Source organism: Heptranchias perlo, chromosome 10 (assembly GCF_035084215.1).
Source record: "Heptranchias perlo isolate sHepPer1 chromosome 10, sHepPer1.hap1, whole genome shotgun sequence".
In the NCBI taxonomy this organism is placed as follows: Eukaryota; Metazoa; Chordata; class Chondrichthyes; order Hexanchiformes; family Hexanchidae; genus Heptranchias; species Heptranchias perlo.
This window is the reverse complement of record NC_090334.1, coordinates 8,208,734-8,232,165: the sequence shown is the minus strand read 5'-3', so window position 1 is coordinate 8,232,165 and position 23,432 is coordinate 8,208,734. Positions and strand designations below refer to the sequence as shown.

General features: G+C 44.5%; 1 protein-coding gene across 1 annotated transcript in view; it reads left to right on the top strand.

Moving 5' to 3' along the window:
• Positions 1 to 23,432, top strand: part of knl1 (kinetochore scaffold 1) — a 97,084-nt gene that overhangs the window by 62,569 nt on the left and 11,083 nt on the right. Inside the window, exons 16-19 of the mRNA XM_067991190.1 lie at positions 3,136 to 3,231; positions 7,492 to 7,531; positions 9,475 to 9,555; positions 18,409 to 18,509. Coding sequence (XP_067847291.1) covers positions 3,136 to 3,231; positions 7,492 to 7,531; positions 9,475 to 9,555; positions 18,409 to 18,509 — 318 coding nt within the window. The remainder of the gene's footprint in view (positions 1 to 3,135; positions 3,232 to 7,491; positions 7,532 to 9,474; positions 9,556 to 18,408; positions 18,510 to 23,432) is intronic.

The window sequence follows — 23,432 nt, the reverse complement described above, 5'->3', positions numbered from 1 at the left end:
AACAGTCTAATCCCTTCATCGTTTTAAATACTTCACGTTACCCCAAAATTTATGGGGTGGAGTTTAGTCGGTGTCCAGTTGCAGGCACAAAGGCAGTGATGCGGCCGCCACGCAACCCTGAACAAAGAGGCCCGAGGCCAGCCCAATATTGAACCTCATCTAAATAATCTGGGAGAGTTTACAGCGCCGGTCGCGCCTCCACAAGCAGCTCGCCCATTTTGCAGCAGGCTGCCTGCCTTGCCGGCAGCAACCTCTGGTAATTGCTGGAGAGTGGGGAGGACAGCGGGGGTTATCGATCGTGGGGCCAGCAGAGGCTGTCGGCTCTGGTGTGGAGCAGGGGTGTTTCGCAGGAAAGTTTCTTAAAATTTTTGTTTTATAAAAAAAACTTACTTATACTTCGCAGCTGCTGAAGAATCCTGAGTGGGATAAGTCTGACCCATGTCCTGCTCATCGCAGACCAATTTCTGTGAGGGGACCTAAAACAGGCATTAGGCCCCCCATTTACATATGGAATGGACTTAACGCCTGTTTTTGGCGGCCACCAGGGATGCCTAAAAATTGGCCCGACCCAATTTCGTGTCAGATGTTTTTCAGGTACCCAAGTGTTCCCCAAAATTCAGCCTAATTTAACTCTAAGTCTTGGTACCATTGTGATGAATCTGTGCTGTACAACACCCACCCCCCCACCAAGGTCAGTATATTCATTGAGATCCGGTGCTCAAAACGAGACACAGTACTCCAGATAGGGTCTGACGAAGGCTCTGTACAACTGAAGCATAACTTCCTCCCCATTGTATTCTAACCCCATTGAGGTAAAGACCAACATTCCATTAGCCTTTTTGATTACTTTTTGTACTTCTGCACTAGCTTAATTGATTTATGTACATGAACACCTTAATCCCTTTGCTCCTCTGCAGTTCCTTGTCTCTCGCCATTTAGAAAATACTCTGATTGGTCATGGATCCAAAATGGATGACCTCTCACTTCCCCGCATTAACCTTCGTCTGCCACAGTTTTGCCCTCTCACTTAATCTGTCTATATCCCCTTGCAACTTCCTGCTCCAATCTACATAACTTGTGCTTCCTAACTTGGTGTCATCTGAAAAGTTGGATATATAACTCTATTCCTTCATGTAAGTCATTAATGTGTATGGTGCAAGCTGAGGCCCCAATACAGATCCCTGTGGGACACCACTTGTCACATCCTGCCAATCAGAGTACATTCCCTTTATCCCCACTCCCTGATCCTACCTCCAAATTACCAACCCATATCACAATGTTACCTCCAATTCTGTGCACGCTCATTTTTGCAAATAATCTCTTGTGCGGACTCTTATGAAATGCCTTCTGGAAGTCCATGTAGATAATGTCCGTAGACACTCCCCTGTCCACCATGTTAGTGACTTCCTCAAAAATGTCAACTAAATTAGTCAGACATGACCTATCCTTCATAAATCCATGCTTGACTCTCTTTGCTCACCTCATACTTGTTCAAATGCTCAGCCACTCTGTTGCTGATAGACTCCAGTAACTTCTGAAAACTGATGTTAAACTGAAAGGTCTGTGGATTTCTGGTTTGTTTCTCCCTCTCTCCCTTCTCAAATAATCAAATCACATTTGCAATTTTCCAATCCAAAGGCACAATTCCCGAGTCTAGAGAGCTTTGGAAAATTATGACTTAACACATCTACAATTTCCTCACCTATTTTTGCTAATACTCTGGGGTGGAAACCATTATGTCTTAGAGATTTCTCTATCTTGTGACCCATTTTTTTTCTCCATTACCATTTTTTAAACTTGTATTAAATCCATCAAGTTCACCCCCTTGACTTATTTTTAGGTTCCCTTGTAATGCTGGTATTTTGTCCTCTTCCTCTATTGTGAAAACACTTACAAAATATTCATTTAATAAGTCTGCTATTTCCTTATTACTTATTATTGTATCACCTGCATTTGTCTTTAATGGGTCCACATTTCTTATTGCCACTCCCTTTCTCAATATATTTATAAAAACTTTCACTTAGTTTTAATATTCCTTTTTTCATATTCCCGTTTTGCACCTCATCACTTTCTTTGTATCCCTTTGTTTTTTATAGCTCTCCCAGTCTGCTGAATTTCCACTTTTCTTTACATTTGTGTAAGCCTTTTCTTTTAGCTTGGTACTGTCTCATGCCTCATTTGTTGACCAAGGTTGCACAACTGGAACATTTTGCCTTTTAGTGGGTATGTACTGCTTTTGAATTGTACAAAATACTTCTTTAAATACTTCCCACTGTTTGTCTGTGGGTTCACCTATTAACAGCTCAGTCCAATTTACTGTGGTCAATTTATTTCTCATCCATTCAAAGTTTGCTTTACCTTGGTTTGTGACTCTCCCTTCTCCCCCTGGAACCTAATATCAACTTCAATAATATTATGGTCACATTTCACAATGTTCCCTTACAAGTTGATAGAGTAAACCGTACAACAATCACCCATCTGTTAAGCTTAGATGGTGCGCTCACTATAAACGGATGACGTCATCTCTGGACATGGCTCCCATAGCCTGGGAGCCCTGCAGCGAAATGAGCATAAAGCGCCAAGATTTTGTTACTGGTTATCCGGTTTGATATGAAAATGCTCGCAGATTCCGTTACTGCCAGTGCAGCAATTTTAGTGGGCAGAATTTTTAAAAAGTACCCGCTTGTCTAACAAAATCTGGTAGTTTCATGTCCATTTGGCTGCGGTACACCCACGCAACGGGAGCTGCGTCCAGAGATGACTTCATTTGTTTATTCTCCTGGCCATTAGCAAGCCTTCATATAAAGCATTGCATTTAATGAAATAAAGTATGGTTTGAGGAAAAGGGCATTTGGCCTAGGAAGCGAAAAGTTTGTGTACATTTGTGAACTGTTCCTGGATTGTTTAACCTTTGGATGATGAATAACCACAGTTAAAACATCTTCCGAGATGATAAAGCTCAGCTTTTCCCTGACTCCTGCAAGTAATCCAGCAAAACTCCAGCCCATTCTCGGAAAGTCCTGTTGCTGGCGATTGCTGGCTGAATATGTATTTTGACATGTTTCTGCACTTGACATTTATGATATAACCGCTGGGAACTGTGAAAATGAATGATGTGTCTTACCTTTAATGCAGCAAATTTGGATAACCTGGGAGAGTGCAGTGCAGATATCATTGACAGCGATGAGAGTCTGACGCAGCTGGAGCAGATCATGGGTGACAGACAAAAGGGTAAGAAACTGGATAGCAAAAGTGGCAGGCATGGAGAATGTTTCCCAGAAATATTTGAAAACTGCGATTAGATAGTCCAAACTGTGAAGAGTGGCATGGATACAAATCACAAATACTTCAGGTGTAGCAAGTTTTGTTTTAAATTCGTTGATGGGATGTGGGCGTCGCTGGCAAGGCCAGCATTTATTGCCCATCCGTAATTGCCCCTGAGAAGGTGGTGGTGAGCCGCCGCCTTGAACCGCTGCAGTCCTTGTGGTGAAGGTTCTCCCACAGTGCTGTTAGGTAGGGAGTTCCAGGATTTTGACCCAGCGACGATGAAGGAACGGCGATATATTTCCAAGTTGGGATGGTGTGTGACTTGGAGGGGAACGTGCAGGTGGTGTTGTTCCCATGTACCTGCTGCCCTTGTCCTTCTAGGTGGTAGAGGTCGAGGGTTTGGGAGGTGCTGTCGTAGAAGCCTTAGTGAGTTGCTGCAGTGGATCCTGTAGATGGTACACACTGCACCCACGGTGCACCGGTGGTGAAGGGAGTGAATGTTTAGGGTGGTGGATGGGATTTCAATCAAGCGGGATGCTTTGTCCTGGATCGTGTCGAGCTTCTTGATTATTGTTGGAGCTGCACTCATCCAGGCAAGTGGAGAGTATACCATCGCACTCCTGACTTGTGCCTTGTAGATGATGGAAAGGCTTTGGGGAGTCAGGAGGTGAGTCACTCACCGCAGAATACCCAGCCTCTGACTTGGTCTTGTAGGCACAGTATTTATGTGGCTGGTCCAGTTAAGTTTCTGGTCAGTGGTGACCCCCAGGATGTTGATGGTAGGGGATTCAGCGATGGTAATGCCATTGAATGTCAAAGGGAGGTGGTTAGACTCTCCCTTATTGGAGATGGTCATTGCCTGGCACTTGTCTGGGTCGAATGTTACTTGCACTTATCAGCCCAAGCCTGGCTATTGTCCAGGTCTTGCTGCATGTGGGCACGGACTGCTTCATTATCTGAGGGGTTGCGAATGGAACTGGACACTATGCAATTATCAGCGAACATCCCCATTTCTGACATTATGATGGAGGGAAGGTCATTGAAGATGCAGCTGAAGATAGTTGGGCCAAGGACACTGCCCTGAGGAACTCCTGCAGCAATGTCCTGGGTCTGAAATGATTGGCCTCCAACAACCACTACCATCTTCCTTTGTGTTAGGTATGACTCCAGCCACTGGGGAATTTTCCCTCTGATTGCCACTGACTTCAATTTTATTCGGGCTCCTTGGTGCCACACTCTGTCAAATGCTGCCTTGATGTCAAGGGCAGTCACTCTCACCTCACCTCTGGAATTCAGCTCTTCGGCCCATATTTGGACCAAGGCTGCAATGAGGTCTGCAGTCGAATGGTCCTGGCGGAACCCAAACTGAGCATCGGTGAGCAGGTTATTGGTAAGTGCCCCTTGATAGCACTGTCGACGACACCTTCCATCACTTTGATGATTGAGAGTAGACTGATGGGGCAGTAATTGGCCGGATTGGATTTGTCCTGCTTTTTGTGGACAGGACATACTTGGGTAATTTTCCACATTGTCGGGTAGATACCACTGTTGTAGCTGTACTGGAACAGCTTGGCTCGAGGCGCGGCCAGTTCTGGAGCACAAGGCTTCAGCACTACAGCCAGGATGTTGTCGGGGCCCATAGCCTTTGCTGTATCCAGTGCACTCAGCAGTTTCGTGATATCACATGGAGTGAATCAAATTGGCTGAAGACTGGCTTCTGTGATGGTGGGGATATCGGGAGGAGGCCGAGATGGTTCATCCATTCAGCACTTCTGGCTGAAGATGGTTGCACTCCCATGCTGGACTCCACCATCACTGAGGATGGGAATGTTCACAGAGCCTCCTCCTCCCATTAGTTGTTTAATTGTACACCACCATTCACAACTGGATGTGGCAGGACAGCAGAGCTTTGATCTGATTCGTTAGTTGTGGAATCACTTCGCTTTATAGCATCTTGCTTCCGCTGTTTATCATGCATATAATCCTGTGTTGTAGCTTCACCTGGTTGGCACCTCATTTTTAGGTACGCCTGGTACAGCTCCTGGCATGCTCCTCTATACTCCTCATTGAGCCAGGGTTGATCCCCTGGCTTGTTCGTAATGGTAGAGTGAGGAATATGCCTGGCCATAAGGTGTGGATTGTGCTGGAATACAATTCTGCTACTGCTGATGGCCCACAACACCTCATGGGTGCCCAGTTTTGAGCTACTAGATCTGTTCTGAATCTATCCCATTTAGCACGGTGGTAGTGCCACATAACACTTTGGATGGTATCCTCAGTGTGAAGACGGGACTTCATCTCCACAAGGACTGTGCAATGGTCAGTCCTACCAATACTTTCATGGACAGATGCATCTGCGATAGGTAGATTGGTGAGGAAAAGGTCAAGCAGGTTTTTCCTAAGTTAGTTCACTCACCATCTGCCGCAGGCCCAATCTGACAGCTATGTCCTTCAGGACTCGGCCGGCTTGGTCAGTAGTGGTGCTACCGAGCCATTCTTGGACATTGAAGTCCCCCACCCAAAATATATTCTGTGCCCTGTTCCTCAGTGCTTCCTCCAAGTGCTCAACATGGAGGAGGACTGATTCATCAGCTGAGGGAGGGCGGTAGGTGGTAATCAGCAGGAGGTTTTCTCGCCCATGTTTGACCTGATGCCATGAGATTTCATGGGATACGGAGTCAATGTTGAGGACTTTCTCTGGCAAGATTGTACAACTGAGTGGCTTGCTAGGCCATTTCAGAAGGCAATTAAGAATCAACCACATTGCTATGGGTCTGGAGTCACATATGGGGTAAGGATGACAGGTTTCCTTCCCTTAAGGACATTAGTGATCCAGATGGGTTTTTATAGCAATCCGTTCGTTTCATGGCCACCATTACTGATACTATTTTTTTTTAATTCTAGGTTTTATTTAATTGAATTTAAATTCCCCAGCTGCCGTGGTGGAATTTGAACTCATGACTCCAGATTACTAGTCCAGTATCATATTCACTATACTACCGTACCCTTTTAAGCAGACTTAGCCTATAGTAGCAAGAGTAGACATATGTGTCCATTGTGATCACTTGAACTTTTTTGGGAAGCCAATCTAACATGATTTAAATGAGTTGTTGGCTAAGTTTGTATTTTTAATTTAGTCACACTTTTTTTCAACCCAAAATGTTTTTTTTAATTGGTTGAAATGCTCTAATACTTGTCTGACACAATATGTTATATAAGTTTTTGTGCTGGGTGTGGAATTGAAGGGGTAATTTTAATTTGACTCTCTCTTTCTCTCCCTCTCTCTCTCTCTCCTCTTCCTATAGTTTTCCCCTTTGGACTGGGTGGCTAGCTACACTCAACACATCTAGAACCTGGGTTTGAATGGAGTTGAGACTGATGGGATTTAAGTCTCTTCTCCATTGTTTGAAAGCATTCCACAACTTAATACATAATTGCTGGTCCACAGCAAAAAAAAACCTGCTCCTAATTCCGCACTAAATTGGGCCCCTCTCTCAGATGCTGCAAGGATGTGTGGGGTAGGAAGTGAAAAGTTTACACTGATACGATTGGAGATGCTTTTGAGACTGGGATTAAGGCATGATGTTGGGGTAAAGTAGAGGGAGCTGTTCTCTGTGTCTGTTGTATTGTATCTAATCTTGGTGTGCTTGATGCTGACAGTGGCTGGCATGAAACTCCTTGCTGACGAGGAGTTTCATTCCCAAGCATTGGCTTCCTTCACATTGAGTACAGAAAAATGTCTTCAGTTGTTTTAACTGTTTCCTGTGTGAATGTCTTGCACTCACGCAGTTTCTAGAGAAACACGAGTAATCTGAGTATCTGCTGAGATGGTTTCAGCTTTTTGTGTTCAGATTGGCCAATGGTTGACAGTACATTTTAGTGCTGTGTAAACTGCACTGTAATAATGCAGTGTGGTATTTGGTCAGAAGATTGACTGTGATAACAGCGATCAGAGTCTTCAGGAAATGTTATTTTTGTGTCTGGATTTGTAAATGATCAGAATGAATGGATCTTATACATTTATCTAGATTTAGCTGTTCCTTTTTTGGTAACTGGCTCTTATTACCACAATAATAATTTTGACTTGACAGCCCCCAAGAATAAAAGTGCATAAAACTGGCATGTTAACTTTATATAACTCAAGGTATAATTTATAATTATTTATAATCAAGTTATAATTCTCAACATTGCTGTGTTTAACTTTGTATTGTCCCTTTTCTGCAGAGTTAAAGAAGCTTCAGGCAGAACACTGTGACTTGCAAAGGTACTTACTTATTCATTAGTGGTTATGCTTGTTGATGTGTATTTTCTCTCTTTTTGGTGCAATATGTTGAGCTTCTGTTGCCCTCATGTTTGGGCTGCTCCCTTTCCCTTTCCTCATTCCCTTTTTTCCAGCAGAGTGATAAGGGGAATGCAGATTGTTCCATAATTCATTTCTCAGGAACTGACATGAGGCCCTATATCTCCTAATGTTTCTATAGTTGAATGTTTAACTATGTCTACACTTTGGTATATGTCCGATGTGTATATTTGGTCTTTTCTCTCAGATAGATATAAAACAGTTGATTTTCATCTTCAGGTATAAATCTGTTCTAATTTGCTTTGCACTGCTTCAAGACCTGCTTGAATCTCAAATGCTAATCGCACTTAAATTTTCAGTTTAACCTCATTATATAATTATTCACCACTCTAGGTTCAAGCTCAGGTAGATCTAGGAATGATAGCACTGGTAGGAGAGGACATTTATGTGCAAGTCAAATTTAGAGGGATGAACCAATTGAAGGACATGGGGGACAAAAAATTAGAAAGCTTCTGGCAAGCATTATAAGACATCTTAACCCATCAGCAGTCTTTACCAATGCTGAAGGAGCAGGGAACTAAAGTGGCAGGCCAGCTTGAAGAAAAAGGGACCCCTAGGTGCAGAGATGCATCTATAGGCAAATGATAGCGTATCCCAGCACCTCGCTTCCTCTTGCTTAGATGTTGAAGTTGAGATGGTGCATGAGATGCTTGTGAGGAAGGTTTATCTCTTGCTACTCCACAGCACCATTCCATAGGTCAGCACTGCAGCATGCCCACAAGAGAATGCGGACAGGTTTTAGGCCACAACTGACTGTTACTGTCCTTGCACATGTACAAGCACCATGCTGCATTGTAGTCGCAGTTATCCTTGCAGCAGAAGGCACAACTTGGCATCTGCCTCTCTGCTGACCCTGAGAAGGCAGAGCTCAGATATGGTCGGTGGTATCTTGGCTGTGCAGCCAAATGGGCAATGCTGACTGTTGATCATCCTGACGGGCCTTCTTTCATGCATGTTGTGATTGGGGTGCCTCCAAAGAACATTCCAGCATAAGGGTTAGTCTGATATTCACCCCTGATTGTGATGCCACAGGGTGTCTGCTGGCACAGTCTCCTCTGGGAAGGGGAGCCTCCACCAACATTAACATCTACCAAAGTGAGGTCCGCTACCTGTCTCTGCACATGGGTTGCAGGTGCACAACGGGAAAGCAGAGAACCTTTCGGGCAGCCTGACCTGCCTGGCATCCCTCTGAGCTCCCCTCCTCCCTTTCTCCAAACACATCTGCTCAGAGGATCCCTAGTGGCAAACCATCTCATGCCAATAAAGGAAGCTCGAGGCAAAAAAAAAGCAACTGGCCCAAAGGGTCATTGAAGGCCTATATGCCGGCTGGAAAAAATTATAAGGGCTGTTAAAAGGCCTATTGCTTCACCTTTAAAATCTGCAGGCCTTTTTGAAGGACTTCCGACCTCCACATCCAGCCAGAAAATGGCACGGCACCCTTCCTCCCTCATGGCTAAAGCGGGGCCTAAAACCAGCGGGAATCTGGTGGAATGAATACTGCCGGATTTCTCAGCCATTAGCGCCACAAATAGAGGTGCTAAGAAGACAAAAATCGGCACCAATAATTGTAAAAGTATGCCTCTCCTCGTTTTTGCACATTTCTGCTATTTTTCTGACTTCATATTGACCTAGAGTTGAAACAATCTGTGCTGCTGACTACAAGCCTGCCTACAGTACTGTGCCATACCGTAGGCCTCCCATCATGTGAAGGTAGCACTCTTTCACCCGAGCTGCTCGGCTGCCATCCAACTCAGTTTATCTAGTATTTTGGCTAATTTTCATCCTAAAATGTACTTTCCATTTTCCTCATGTTTTTATTTAAACCATATAATTTTTTTCTTCCTCAGTCAACTCACCAAAGTTCTTGCTGAAAAAGCAGAACAAGAAAAGGCTGCCGACTTGTGGGATCTTAACGAAGAATTCCAGGAGTGAGTATTGTAACACACAGTTCATTCACTTCAGGAGCTGATCTTCGTGCAGCAGGCTTGAAATGTATTGTGTACGCTGCAGAGTGGAAGGGTGTGGGGACTCGACGGAGAGTTGTAAATCTCTGCTATGCTGCCAGAGGGAAATGCAGAGTGGTAGAAAAACTCCAAGGGGCATGCTCCTCTGGCTGTGGAGCAGTGGGACAGAGACATAGAGCAGCTCTCCTCCCTACTATCTTGGTACAGAAGGGGAGAAAAATAATTTGCAGAAAAAAGTTTTTGAAGGAGGTATGGAGGTCTTTGATTCAATGCCTGGGTTCTGTAACACATGCTTAAAGGGAAAGAATAGCTCTATAGATAAGTACTGTTATTACTTGTACAGTCCCCATGACTTAGAACGTCTGTGTTTAAAATGGGCAATTGCTTATGTCAGCCAGAAAGCGATATCCATTTGCATTAATGTCAATTTCGAACTTGCCGGTTATAGCATTTTATTTTGGGCAAAAACAACTGTGCTTGCTCACTAGTTCACACCTCATTTAGGTTTCTCTTTCACTAATTCCACCTCCATATGCAGCCCTTCTAGTTTGGCACACTTTGGAGTGTTGCACATGTTGCATTCCGATCTTCTTGCCCAATTCACATTCCTGCAGGTTTTACACTGTCAGTAATTGCCACTGAAAAGGCCACGGCTTTTTTCTGCAAGTCTTTCCAATTTCAGTTCCTCCAGCTTTCATTAGCTTTGCTGCGATGTATTGTACAAATGGAGGCCCTTGATGCAGTTCAAGGGGCTGTATAACACCTGAAGAAAGTTTATTTTTTCTCTCTCCCTGTAACGAGCTGCCAGCAGCTCCCCGATTTCCAGCCTCTTCAATGGAAACGGAAAAGGTGTCAGCGAAAAGTTTTCCCATCTGCGAGGGTGACTGGATATGTCCAGATAAAAAATGGGGAAATGTCAACTTTGCAAGAACAACAAACTGTAACAGATGTGGAAAGATGATGTGAAGCAAAGTTAACCTCTTTTACAGTTTGTTCTTCTTGCAAAGTTGATAGTTCCACATTTTATCACCTCGAATTGTCAATAAGCCCAGTTAATGCAGAAATACACCTTGCTCTGCGGGCACCAAACTTCACTGTCAAAGAGCCAGTCTGGTTGCTCTTTTGTTTTTTTTCTTCATGGAATCTTACAGCACAGAAGGAAGCCATTCGGCCAATTGTGCCTGTACCGGCTTTTGGAAAGAGCTGTCCAATTTAGTCCCACATCCCAGCTTTTTCCCCATAACCCTGCAAATTAGTCCTTTTTCAAGCACATGTCCAATTGCCTTTTGAAAGTTCCCATGGTATCTGCTTCCACCACCCTTTCAGGTAGTGTGCTCCAGATCTTAACAATCCTCTGTGTGAAAACATTTCTCCTCATTTCCCCTCTAGTTCTTTTGCCAATTATTTTAAATCTATGATCTCTGGTTACCAACTCACTTGCCAGAGGAAACAGATTCTCCCTACTTGCTCTTTCAAAACCCATTATAATTTTTAATACCTTTATCAGGACTCCACTTATCCCTCTCTGCTGTAAGGAGAACAATCCCAGCTTCTCCAATCTCTCCACAGAACTGAAGTCGCTCATTCCTGGTAAACCGCCTCTGCACCCTCTCTAAGGCCTTGACATCCTTCCTAAAGTGTGGTACCCAGAATTGTACACAATACTCCAGCTGAGGCCTAACCAGTGATTTGTAAAGGTTTAGAATGCCTTCCTTGTTTTTTTGTATTCGATGCCTCTATTTACAAAGCCAAGTATCCCATATGCTTTCTTAACTGCCATATCAATTTGCCATGCCAAGTTCAAAGATTTGTGAATATGCACCCCAGGTGTCTCTGCTTTTGCGCCCCCTTCAAAATAGTACCATTTAGATTATACTGCCTCTCCACGTTGTTCCTCCCAAAGTGCATCACTTCACACTTATCTGCATTAAATTTCATCTGCCATGTGTCTGTCCATTTCACCAGTCTGACGATGCCCTCCTGAAGTCTGCTACTATTCTCCTCACTATTAACTACATTGCCAAGTTTTGTATCATCCGCAAACTTCGAAATTTTATTCCCTATGCCCAAGTCCAGGTCATTTATATAAAACAAGAAAAGCAATGGTCCTAATACCAATCCCTGGGGGACCCCATTACATACTTCTCTCCAGTCAGAAAAACATCCGTTCACTACTATTCTCTGCCTCCTATCCCTTAGCCAATTACATACCCAAGTTACCACTGCCCCTTTAATCCCTTGTGCTTCTGTTTTCTGAATAAATCTGTTACGTGGTACTTTATCAAGTGCCTTTTGAAAGTCCATATATACACAACATCTACTGCATTACCTTCATCAACCCTCTCTGATACTTCATCAAAGAACTCAATCAGGTTAGTCAGACATATGAGGTGCCTTTAACAAATTCGCGCTGGCTGTCCCTTATTAATCCGTGCTTCTCCAAGTGAGAATTAATTTTGTCCTTGACAATGGTCTCTAGTGGTTTTCACACCACTGACGTCAGACCGATTGGCACAGTTACCAGGTTTATCCCCCTTCCCTTTTTTAAATAGGGGTGTAACATTTGCAATCCTCCAGCCCTCTTGCACCACTCCCATATCCAAGGCGGATTGAAAGATTGTGGTCAGAGCTTCTGCTATCTCCACCCTTGCTTCCCTCAGCAACCTAGAATGCATCCCATCTGGACCGGGTGACTTGTTAACTGTGAGTGATGCCAACCTATTTAGCACCTCCTTTCTATCTATTTTTATCCTATTCAATATCTCTATTGCCTCCTCCTCCTCCTCTACTGCAACATTACCTTCATTCTCTTCTTTTGTGAAGACAGATGCAAAGTATTCATTCAGTACCTCAGTCATGCCCTCTGCCTCCACAGGAAGGTTTCTTTCTTTGTCCCTAATTGGCCCCACCATTCCTTGAACTAAACTTTTACTTTTTATACGTTTATAAAAGATTTTTGGGTTCCCTTTTATGTTACCCGCTAATCCTTTCTCATACTCTCTTTGCCGTTATATTCTTTTTCAATTTCCCCTTGCACACTCTGTATTCTGCCTGGTTTTCTATTGTATTCTGTACCTGACAGTTCTCATAAGCCTCCTTTTTCTGTTTTATTTTAATCTCTATTTCCTTTGTCATCCAGGGAGCTCTAACTTTGGATGCCCTATCTTTCCTCCTTATGGGAATATGCTTGGTTTGTACCCGAACTATCTCAGCCTTGAAGGCTTGCCATTGCTCATTTACTGTTTTCTTGGCCAATCTGTGTTTCCAGTCCACCTGTGCTAGATTCCTTCTCAAATCACTGAAATTGGCTCTCCTCCAGTTGGGTATTTTCACTTTTGATTTTTCTATGTCCCTTTCCATAACTACTTTAAAACTAATTATGTGATGATCACTTACCTAGATGTTCTCGCACTGAAACACACTCCACTTGCCCTACTTCATTCCCCAGAACTAGATCCAGCACTGTTTCCTTCCTCATTGGGCTAGAAACATACTGATTAAGGAAGTTCTCCTGTACACATTTTAGGAATTCTTCACCCTCCTTGTCCTTTACTCTGTTTTTTCCCCAGTCTATTGCTGCTCCATGATTTTTACATTTCTTTGAAACTTGTCTACAGATTTGCTCCTCTATCTCCTTCTCACTATTTGGGGGCCTATAAAAAACCCAACAATGGAACAACTCATTTTCTGTTCCTTAACTCTAACCAAATCGGTCTTTGAACCCTCTAGTGTATCGTCCCTCTATAGAACTGTAATATTATTCTTGATCAATACTGCCACCCACACCCCCCCACCCCTTCCTTTTTTCCTTCCCGCCGTTAGTAAAATTTGGATTCCTGTTGAATTGATGTTTATTTCGGCCTGGGTACGTTGGCATTTCCGTTCAATTTAAACAAAATATATTCAGGTAGCGAACATTTATATTTGTGGTCTTTTTGTTTGAAAGCTGTGAATGGGTGGTGTGTTACATTGACATGCCAAGTGAATCAACCGTCCATTTTGTTTTAAGAAGTTCAAATATTTCTATTGATTTGCAAAGGAAAGTGCAAGATTAATACTGCAACACATATATAAGATAAAATCAAGAAGCCTTTCACCAGAGCTCCTCCAATGAAAATGAATATTATATTAATGACGGCAGTATAATTATCTCCAAGATTCGGAAAGGACATGCACAGTTCAAACAAAACAGGCTCTTAATCTCCATGGTGCGCCCCTCTAGATAGTACTGTGAACAGAACTCGTCTCCATATTATAAAAAGGATAGAGAGGCACTGGAGAAGGTGCAGAAAAGATTTTCTAGGATGATACCAGAACTCAGTGGTTATGCCTATCAGGAAAGATTGAACAAGCTAGGGCTCTTTTCTCTAGAAAAGAGAAGACTGAGGGGTGATTTGATAGAAGTCTTTAAGATTATGAAAGGGTTTGATAGGTTAGAGGTAAAGAAGATGTTTCCACTTGGGGAGACCAGAACTAGGGGCCATAAATATAAGATAGTCACTAATAAATCCAATAGGGAATTCAGGAGAAACTTCTTTACCCAGAGAGTGGTTAGAATGTGGAACTTAGTTGAGGCGACTAGTATAGATGCATATAACGGGAGGCTAGATAAACACACAAGGGAGAAAGGAATAGAAGGATATGCTGATAGGGTTAGATGAAGTAGGGAGGGAGACGGCTTGTGTGGAGCATAAACACCGGCATGGATCTGTTGGGCCGAATGGCCTGATTTTGTGTTGTACATTCCACGTAATTCTATGATGTCCCTCTTCTGTTTTGTACTGAAAGTTACTAGTGTCAACAGGCAATGATTTTGTACAAACAGGGAATTGGATCCTCGCACTAAAACAAATGGCTGTGCTGTCACCCTATTTCATAGAATCATAGAAAATTTACAGCACAGAAGGAGGCCATTCGGCCCATCGTGTCCGCGCCGGCCGAAAATGAGCCTCCCAGCCTAATCCCACTTTCCAGCACTTGGTCGGTAGCCTTGTAGGTTACGGCACTTCAGGTGCACATCCAGGTACTTTTTTAAATGAGTTGAGGGTTTCTGCCTCCACCACCCTTTCAGGCAGTGAGTTTCAGACCCCCACCACCCCTCTGGGTGAAAAAAATTTTCCTCAGCTCCCCTCTAATCCTTCTACCAATCACTTTAAATCTATGCCCCCTGGTTATTGACCTCTCTGCTAAGGGAAATAGATCCTCCCTATCCGCTCTATCTAGGCCCCTCATAATTTTGTACACCTCAATTAAATCTCCCCTCAGCCTCCTCTGTTCCAAAGAGAAAACAACCCCAACCTATCCAATCTTTCCTCATAGCTAAAATTCTCCAGTCCTGGCAACATCCTCGTAAATCTCCTCTGTACTCTCTCTAGTGCAATTACATCCGTTTAGTTGGCTGCAGTTCCCAATCACTGGATTAATTTCACGTACTGACATGGTAACAAACTGGGATACACCTGTTGTGCCTTAAAAGCAAGATTATGCTTCATAATTAAAAATGAAATCTCTTGAACCACTTTCATTAAAGTGTCCACATTGTCTAAGGGTTGTATGTATCCATTAAACAATTGATCTCAAGTGCGTCGGGTGTTTTAGTGCAGTTTCAATACAGTCCATACACGTTTTCAGTCAATGAAAATGGGGAGCTGTGAGTGACTTATTACAGAGCGAGAGAGGAAATAAACTTTCTTCTGGCATTATACCAGCCATCACGTGTAGCGGGCAAATCGCATTTGCATGAAGGCGCCTGCTATAAGCAGTGGGGACTGTACTCCCATTCTTTGTGTTTGCTGGTAGTTATTTGGCAGAAAGGCCCATTCTACTGTGATCGATCTTAGAAACCACCAGAGGAAGATCCCTGGTCTGTGTGGTGGAAGTACTGAAGGAAACCCCCCTTTCCCTGGCACTATATCCAGTCTATAGCAGCTCTCTAAAATAGTTGCTCTCAGGAGCAAGATATAAATGAAGAACATTTTTGCTAGTTTCCTGTTGGTCATTATTGCAACTGCAGAGAGGAGTTCTCCTTGTAAGAATTATCCGTGATAGTACTTACCTGTGGAGTTGCACTCTTTCCAGATGGCACTTTATTCCACACTAGAATTTTATTATTCATTATAATGATATGACTGAAACTGTTATTTTTCTTAACACAGAATCTGACATGATCCTTTTTCAAACCTATTAACATCTGTATAGGAACAACTCTCTTGGCCATTGATTCAGTGAAATTAGTCCAAGCCAGTGAATTATTTTTGTCACTGGTTTATCTTGCATTATAATGGGAGTGATGGAGAGCAGGAGGTGGTAGTGGGATGTTTCCTTTAGAGAGTAGCCCTGGGTGGCATGGCTGTGAGTAAATGCACTATGCTATGTCGTACTGAGCCATATCGACTAGGAAGGTTCCCAGGTTCAATTCTCAATCTGTATGAGTTAGTTGATCTCAACCAGAGCCCCAGTGAGACAGAATAATTGTTCTTGGTGCCTTAGCTAAAGAGGGAAAAATCAGACAGGAATCACATTCCTGATCATTGGGCAGTGACCCCTGATGAAGAGTATGTTTATTTGGGTTTTGGGCAAAATCAGGATCAGGCCGAGTTCCCTTGTGATGACACTCTCCATCAAAGAGCCTGCTGACACACTGCTCAGCATTGTGCTTAAAGAATGGATGAGATGTTGGAAGGCCAATAGCACCCATGGAACCATACTCCATCAAAAACCAGGTCAATAGCAGACAAAAGGGATGGAGGGAAAGCAAATCATTGATCTGACGCACAAAGAACTATATTTATATTTTTTTGTTTTTCGTTCATGGGATGTGGATGTCGCTGGCGAGGCCAGCATTTATTGCCCATCCCTAATTGCCCTTGAAAAGGTGGTGTTGAGCCGCTTTCTTGAACTGCTGCAGTCCGTGTGGTGAAGGTTCTCCCACAGTGCTGTTAGGTAGGGAGTTCCAGAATTTTGACCCAGCGACGATGAAGGAATGGCGATGTATTTCCAAGTCAGGATGGTATGTGACTTGGAGGGGAATGTGCAGGTGGTGTTGTTCCCATGTGCCTGCTGCCCTTGTCCTTCCAAGTGGTTGAGGTCACGGATTTGGGAGGTGCTGTCGAAGAAGCCTTGGCGAGTTGCTGCAGTCCATCCTGTAGATGGTACACACTGCAGCCACAGTCGCCGGTGGTGAAGGGAGTGAATGTTTAGGGTGGTGGATGAGGTGCCAATCAAGCGGACTGCTTTGTCCTGGATGGTGTCGAGCTTCTTGAGTGTTGTTGGAGCTGCACTCATCCAGGCAAGTGGAGAGTATTCCATCACACTCCTGACTTGTGCCTTGTAGATGGTGGAAAGGCTTTGGGGAGTCAGGAGGTGAGTCACTCGCCGCAGAATACCCAGCCTCTGACCTGCTCTTGTAGCCACAGTATTTATATGGCTGGTCCAGTTAAGTTTCTGGTCAATGGTGACCCCCAAGATGTTGATGGTGGGAGATTCAGCGATGGTAATGCCGTTGAATGTCAAGGGGAGGTGGTTAGACTCTCTCTTGTTGGAGATGGTCATTTGCCTGGCACTTGTCTGGCGTGAATGTTACTTGCCACTTATCAGCCCAAGCCTGGATGTTGTCCAGGTCTTGCTGCATGCGGGCACGGACTGCTTCATTATCTGAGGGGTTGCGAATGGAACTGAATACTGTGCAATCATCAGCGAACATCCCCATTTCTGACCTTAATAATGGAGGGAACGTCATTGATGAAGCAGCTGAAGATGGTTGGGCCTAGGACACTGCCCTGAGGAACTCCTGCAGCAATGTCCTGGGACTGAGATGATTGCCTCCAACAACCACTCCCATCTTCCTTTGTGCTAGGTATGATTCCAGCCACTGGAGAGTTTTCCCCCTGATTCCCATTGACTTCAATTTTACTAGGGCTCCTTGGTGCCACACTCTGTCAAATGCTGCCTTGCTGTCAAGGGCAGTCACTCTCACCTCACCTCTAGAATTCAGCTCTTTTGTCCATGTTTGGACCAAGGCTGTAATGAGGTCTGGAGCTGAGTGGTCCTGGCGGAACCCAAACTGAGCATCGGTGAGCAGGTTATTGGCGAGTAAGTGCCGCTTGATAGCACTGTCAACGACACCTTCCATCACTTTGCTGATGATTGAGAGTAGACTGATGGGGCGGTAATTGGCCGGGTTGGATTTGTTCTGCTTTTTGTGGACAGGACATACCTGGGCAATTTTCCACATTGTCGGGTAGATGCCAGTGTCGGAGCCAACAGTTTGGCTAGAGGCGCGGCTAGTTCTGGAGCCAGCAGTTAGCAGCAGAAAGAATCTATAGTAGTGCAATAGACCACTAGCTGCATAGATGGAGGTTAATTTGGCACGGGCAGGGGGAAATTGTTGGTACAGAAATTGAATTTTGTAATTCTTGCCATAATGTTCCACTCAATATCGAGGGATGATAATTAACCTGGGAAAGAAAAAAATCTTAAATATATGTCTTGCAGTAATCGAAAGATAAACTGGATACTCTTTTTGCATTAATCCAAGTTTTCATGCAAACATTTCATCACATTTTCTAATGTCTTGAATTATTTCAACCAGTAACAGATAGAAAATATGATCTCGTCCTCCCCGTCCCCTGGGAGGAGACTGCAGAAGAACATGTTTATTTCAAATTTATCTTAAACTGCCTGCAGTCTTGCACACCTGAATGACTGACTGTTTTCTTATTGCTCCAATACTACTTATCTAAGTGGGGTTTATTTGAAGTCAGGGAGTGTTTAATATTTCTTCTCACACTCCTATGTTGATGTATTTTCTCTTCTCAGGCTATTAGAGTGGGAATTGTTACTCTATCAGGATGAGCAGGCTGTTTACAGATTCCTGTTTGAGTCCCTGGAGCTCACCTTGAAGTTTGGAGCGCCTGAGTGTAAGTGTTATTTAATTGCATGGAAGTAGAAAAATAAAAATGCATTAGTCTTTTACCAGTGCAATAGTAATTACCGAGATACAATTTTAACCTAAGCCACTATGATTTAATGTCAGTATGCTCTTGTGTGATTGTCTGAATTAATTGCCTTAGATTACTACCACTAGTTACAGACTTGTAACTACAAGTCAGTCCCTCACCCTTGTGTTACACAAGACACAACCCAAGTTTGGAAAGTCAAGTTCTACAATTTGGGAGGGGGATGGGCACCAGGATGAAACATTAGAGAGGAGAAACAAGGTGCACAGAGGACTAGGAGGAACAAATATTACCAGAGTAAAGAATAATTCAGAAATAGGAGAGATCAGACAGGGGGCAAATGTGAGACAATCTAAGATGAGTTTAGAGTGCGTGTGCATAAATAAGGTTGGTGAGCTGCAACCTCAAGTCACCAAATGGGACTATGATATAGTGGCAATAACAGAGACCTGGATCCCCAGGAAAGGATTAGGTACATAATATTCCTGGCTACAAGGTATTTAGGAAAGATAGGGAAGGAAAGAGAGGAGGGGTGGCAGTATTGATCAAAGAAGCTATTATAGCCCTGGAAAGGGATGATGTAGTTGAGGGGTCAAAGACAGAATCTATTTGGTTAGAATTAAGGAACAATAGAGGAGCTATTACGCTATTGGGTGTTTACTATAGGCCATTAAATAGTGGGAAGGGGATAGAGGAGGCAAATTACAGAAAGATGCAAGAACTATAGAGTAGTGATAATGGGGGATTTCAATTATCCCAATATAGACTAGGACAGTAATAGTGTAAAGGGCAAAGAGGGGGAGGAATACCTGAAATGTGTACAAGAGAACTTTCTGGAACAATGCGTTTCCAACCCCATGAGGAAAGAAGCAGTGCTGGATCTAGTTCTGAGGAATGAAGTGGGGCAAATGGAGCATGTTTCAGTGGAGGAGCATTTGGGGAACAGTGATCATAATATCATTAGGTTTAGAACAGTTATGGAAAAGGACAAGAAACAATCAAAAGTGAAAATGCTTAACTGGAGGAGGGCTAATTTCAGTGAGTTAAGGGATCTTGCCCAGGTGGATGGGAATCAAAAATTGGGAGACAAAACAGTAATTGAACAATGAGAGGCCTTCAAGGAGGAGTTGGTTCGGGAACAGAGTAGGTACTTCCCTATGAGGGGGGAAGGGGAAGGGCAACCAAAACTAGAGCTCCTTGGATGACTGAAGATATAGAGATTAAAATGAAACAGAAAAAGGAGGTGTATGATGAATGTCAGGTTCACAATACAGTAGAGAACCAGGCTGAATACAAAAAGTACAGAGGAAATCTAGAAAAGGGAATAAGAGGGGCAAAGAGAGTATGAGAATAGATTAGCGGCTAACATAAAAGGCAACCCAGAAGTCTTTTATAAACATATAAATAGTAAAAAGGTAGTCCAAGGAAGGGTGGGACCGATAGGGACAAAAAAGGAGATCTTCTTGAGGAGGCAGAAGGCATGGCTGAGGTACTAAATGAATACTTTGCATCAGTCTTCACCAGAGAAGAGGATGCTGCCATTGTAGCACTAAAGGAGTGGGTAGTAGTGGTATTGAATAGGATAAAAATAGATGAAGAGGAGGTAGTTAAAAGATTGGCAGTACTCAAAGTAGAAAAGTCACTTAGTCCAGATGGGATGAATCCTCGGCTATTGAAGAAAGTACATAAAATAGCATACCTGTACCTTGTTCTGTTGTCAGCTTAGCTCGATTGGCAGCAATCCAACCTTTGTGTCTCAAGGTTGTGGGTTTGAGCTCCATGCCAGGATTCGAGTGCAAGAGCAATGGACTGCTGCAGTGTCGGAGGTCCCATCATTTGGATGAAATTTTTTTTTTAATCATTCAGGGGATGTGGGCGTCACTGGCAAGGCCAGCATTTATTGCCCATCCCTAATTGCCCTTGAGAAGGTGGTGGTGAGCCGCCTTCTTGAACCACTGCAATCCGTGTGGTGAAGGTTCTCCCACAAAGCTGATAGGTAGGGAGTTCCATGATTTTGACCCGACGATGAAGGAACGGCGATATATTTCCAAGTCGGAATGGTGTGTGACTTGGTGGGGAACGTGCAGGTGGTGTTGTTCCCATGTGCCTGCTGCCCTTGTCCTCCTAGGTGGTAGAGGTCGCGGGTTTTGGAGTTGCTGTCGAAGAAGCCTTGGCAGGTTGCTGCAGTGCATCCTGTGGATGGTATACACTTTAGCCACAGTGTGACGGTGGTGAAGGGAGTGAATGTTTAGGGTGGTGGATGGGGTACCAATCAAGTGTGCGGCTTTGTCCTGAATGGTGTCGAGCTTCTTGAGTGTTGTTGGAGCTGCACTCATCCAGGCAAGTGGAGAGTATTCCATCACACTCCTGACTTGTGCCTTGTAGATGGTGGAAAGGCTTTGGGGAGCCAGGAGGTGAGTCACTCGCCGCAGAATACCCAGCCTCTGACCTGGTCTTGTAGCCACAGTATTTATGTGGCCGGTCCAGTTAAGTTTCTGGTCAATGGTGACCCCCAGGATGTTGATGGTGGGGGATTCGGCGACGGTAATGCCACTGAATGTCAAAGGGAGGTGGTTAGACTCTCTCTCTTGTTGGAGATGGTCATTGCCTGGCACTTATCTGGCGCGAATGTTACTTGCCATTTATCAGCCCAAGCCTGAATGTTGTCCAGGTCTTGCTGCATGCGGACACGGAATGCTTCATTATCTGAGGGGTTGCGAATGGAACTGAACACTGTGCAATCATCAGCGAACATCCCCATTTCTGACCTTATGATGGAGGGATGGTCATTCATGAAGCAGCTGACTGTGGTTGGGCCTCGGACACTGCCCTGAGGAACTCCTGCGGCAGTGTCCTGGGGCTGAGATGATTGGCCTCCAACAATCACTACCATCTTCCTTTGTGCTAGGTATGACTCCAGCCACTGGAGAGTTTTTCCCCTGATTCCCATTGACTTCAATTTTACTAGGGCTCCTTGGTGCCACACTCGGTCAAATGCTGCCTTGCTGTCAAGGGCAGTCACTCTCACCTCACCTTTGGAATTCAGCTCTTTTGTCCATGTTTGGACCAAGGCTATAATGAGGTCTGGAGCCAAGTGGTCAATTTTCCACATTGTCGGGTAAATGCCAGTGTTGTAGCCGTACTGTAACAGCTTGGCTAGAGGCAGGGCTAGTTCTGGAGCACAAGTTTTCAGCACTACAGCCGGGACATTGTCAGGGCCCATAGCCTTTGCTGTATCCAGTGCACTCAGCCGTTTCTTGATATCACGTGGAGTGAATCGAATTGGCTGAAGATTGGCTTCTGTGATGGTGGGGATATCGGGAGGAGACCGAGATGGATCATCCACTCGGCACTTCTGGCTGAAGATGGTTGCAAATGCTTCAGCCTTGTCTTTTGCACTCACGTGCTGGACTCCACCATCATTGAGAATGGGGATGTTCATGGAGCCTCCTCCTCCCGTTAGTTGTTTAATTGTCCACAGCCATTCACGACTGGATGTGGCAGGACAGCAGAGCTTTGATCTGATCCGTTGGTTGTGGAATCGCTTAGCTCTGTCTATAGCATGTTGCTTCCACTGTTTAGCAGGCATGTAGTCCTGTGTTGTAGCTTCACCAGGTTGGCATCTCATTTTTAGGTACGCCCGGTGCTGCTCCTGGCATGCTCTTCGACACTCCTCATTGAATCAGGGTTGATCCCCTGACTTGTTGGTAATGGTAGAGTGAGGAATATGCCGGGCCATGAGGTTACAGATTGTGCTGGAATACAATTCTGCTGCTGCTGATGGCCCACAGCACCTCATGGATGCCCAGTTTTGAGCTGCTAGATCTGTTCTGAATCTATCCCATTTAGCACTGTGATAGTGCTACTCAACACGAAGGATGGTGTCCTCGTTGTGAAGACGGGACTTCGTCTCCACAAGGACTGTGCGGTGGTCACTCCTACCAATACTGTCATGGACAGAGGCATCTGCGACAGGTAGATTGGTAAGGCCGAGGTCAAGTAGGTTTCTCCCTCGTGTTGGTTCGCTCACCACCTGCCACAGGCCCAGTCTGGCAGCTATGTCCTTCAGGACTCGGCCACCTTGGTCAGTAGTTGTGCTACCAAGCCACTCTTGGTAATGGACATTGAAGTCCCTCACCCAGAGTACATTCTGTGCCCTCGCTACCCTCAGTGCTTCCTCCAAGTGGTGCTCAACATGGAGGAGGACTGATTCATCAGCTGAGGGAGGGCGGTAGGTGGTAATCAGCAGGAGGTTTCCTTGCCCACATTTGACCTGATGCCATGAGATTTCATGGGGTCCGGAGTCAATGTTGAGGACTCCCAGGGCCACTCCCTCCTGACTGTATACCACTGTACCGCCACCTCTGGTGGTCTGTCCTGCCAGTGGGACAGGACATCCCCAGGGATGGTGATGGAAGAGTCTGAGATGTTGGCTGAAAGGTATGATTCTGTGAGGCTGTTGCTTGACTAGTCTGTGGGACAGCTCTCCCAATTTTGGCACAGGTTCCCAGATGTTAGTGAGGAGGACTTTGTAAGGTCGACTAGGCTTGGTTTGCCTTCGTCATGTCCGGTACCTAGTGGTCCAATGCCGGGTGGTCCGTCTGGTTTTATTCTTATTGTGACTTTCTGTAGCAAGATTGTACAATGGAGTGGCTTGCTAGGCCATTTCAGTTAAACTGAGGTCCTGTCTGCCTGTTAAATCTGTGTCATGAGAAATGGTAGGGTTGGTAATGATGACATCAAATGGGCTGAAGAGCATTATTCTTCTGAATCTATCAAATTTCTTCCTTTATTTGATGTTTTATTAGAACTAGTCAGAGGCAACCAGAGAGCAGAGATTATATAATGAATCCTCCATCTAACGAAGGGTCCTCCAGTGATATG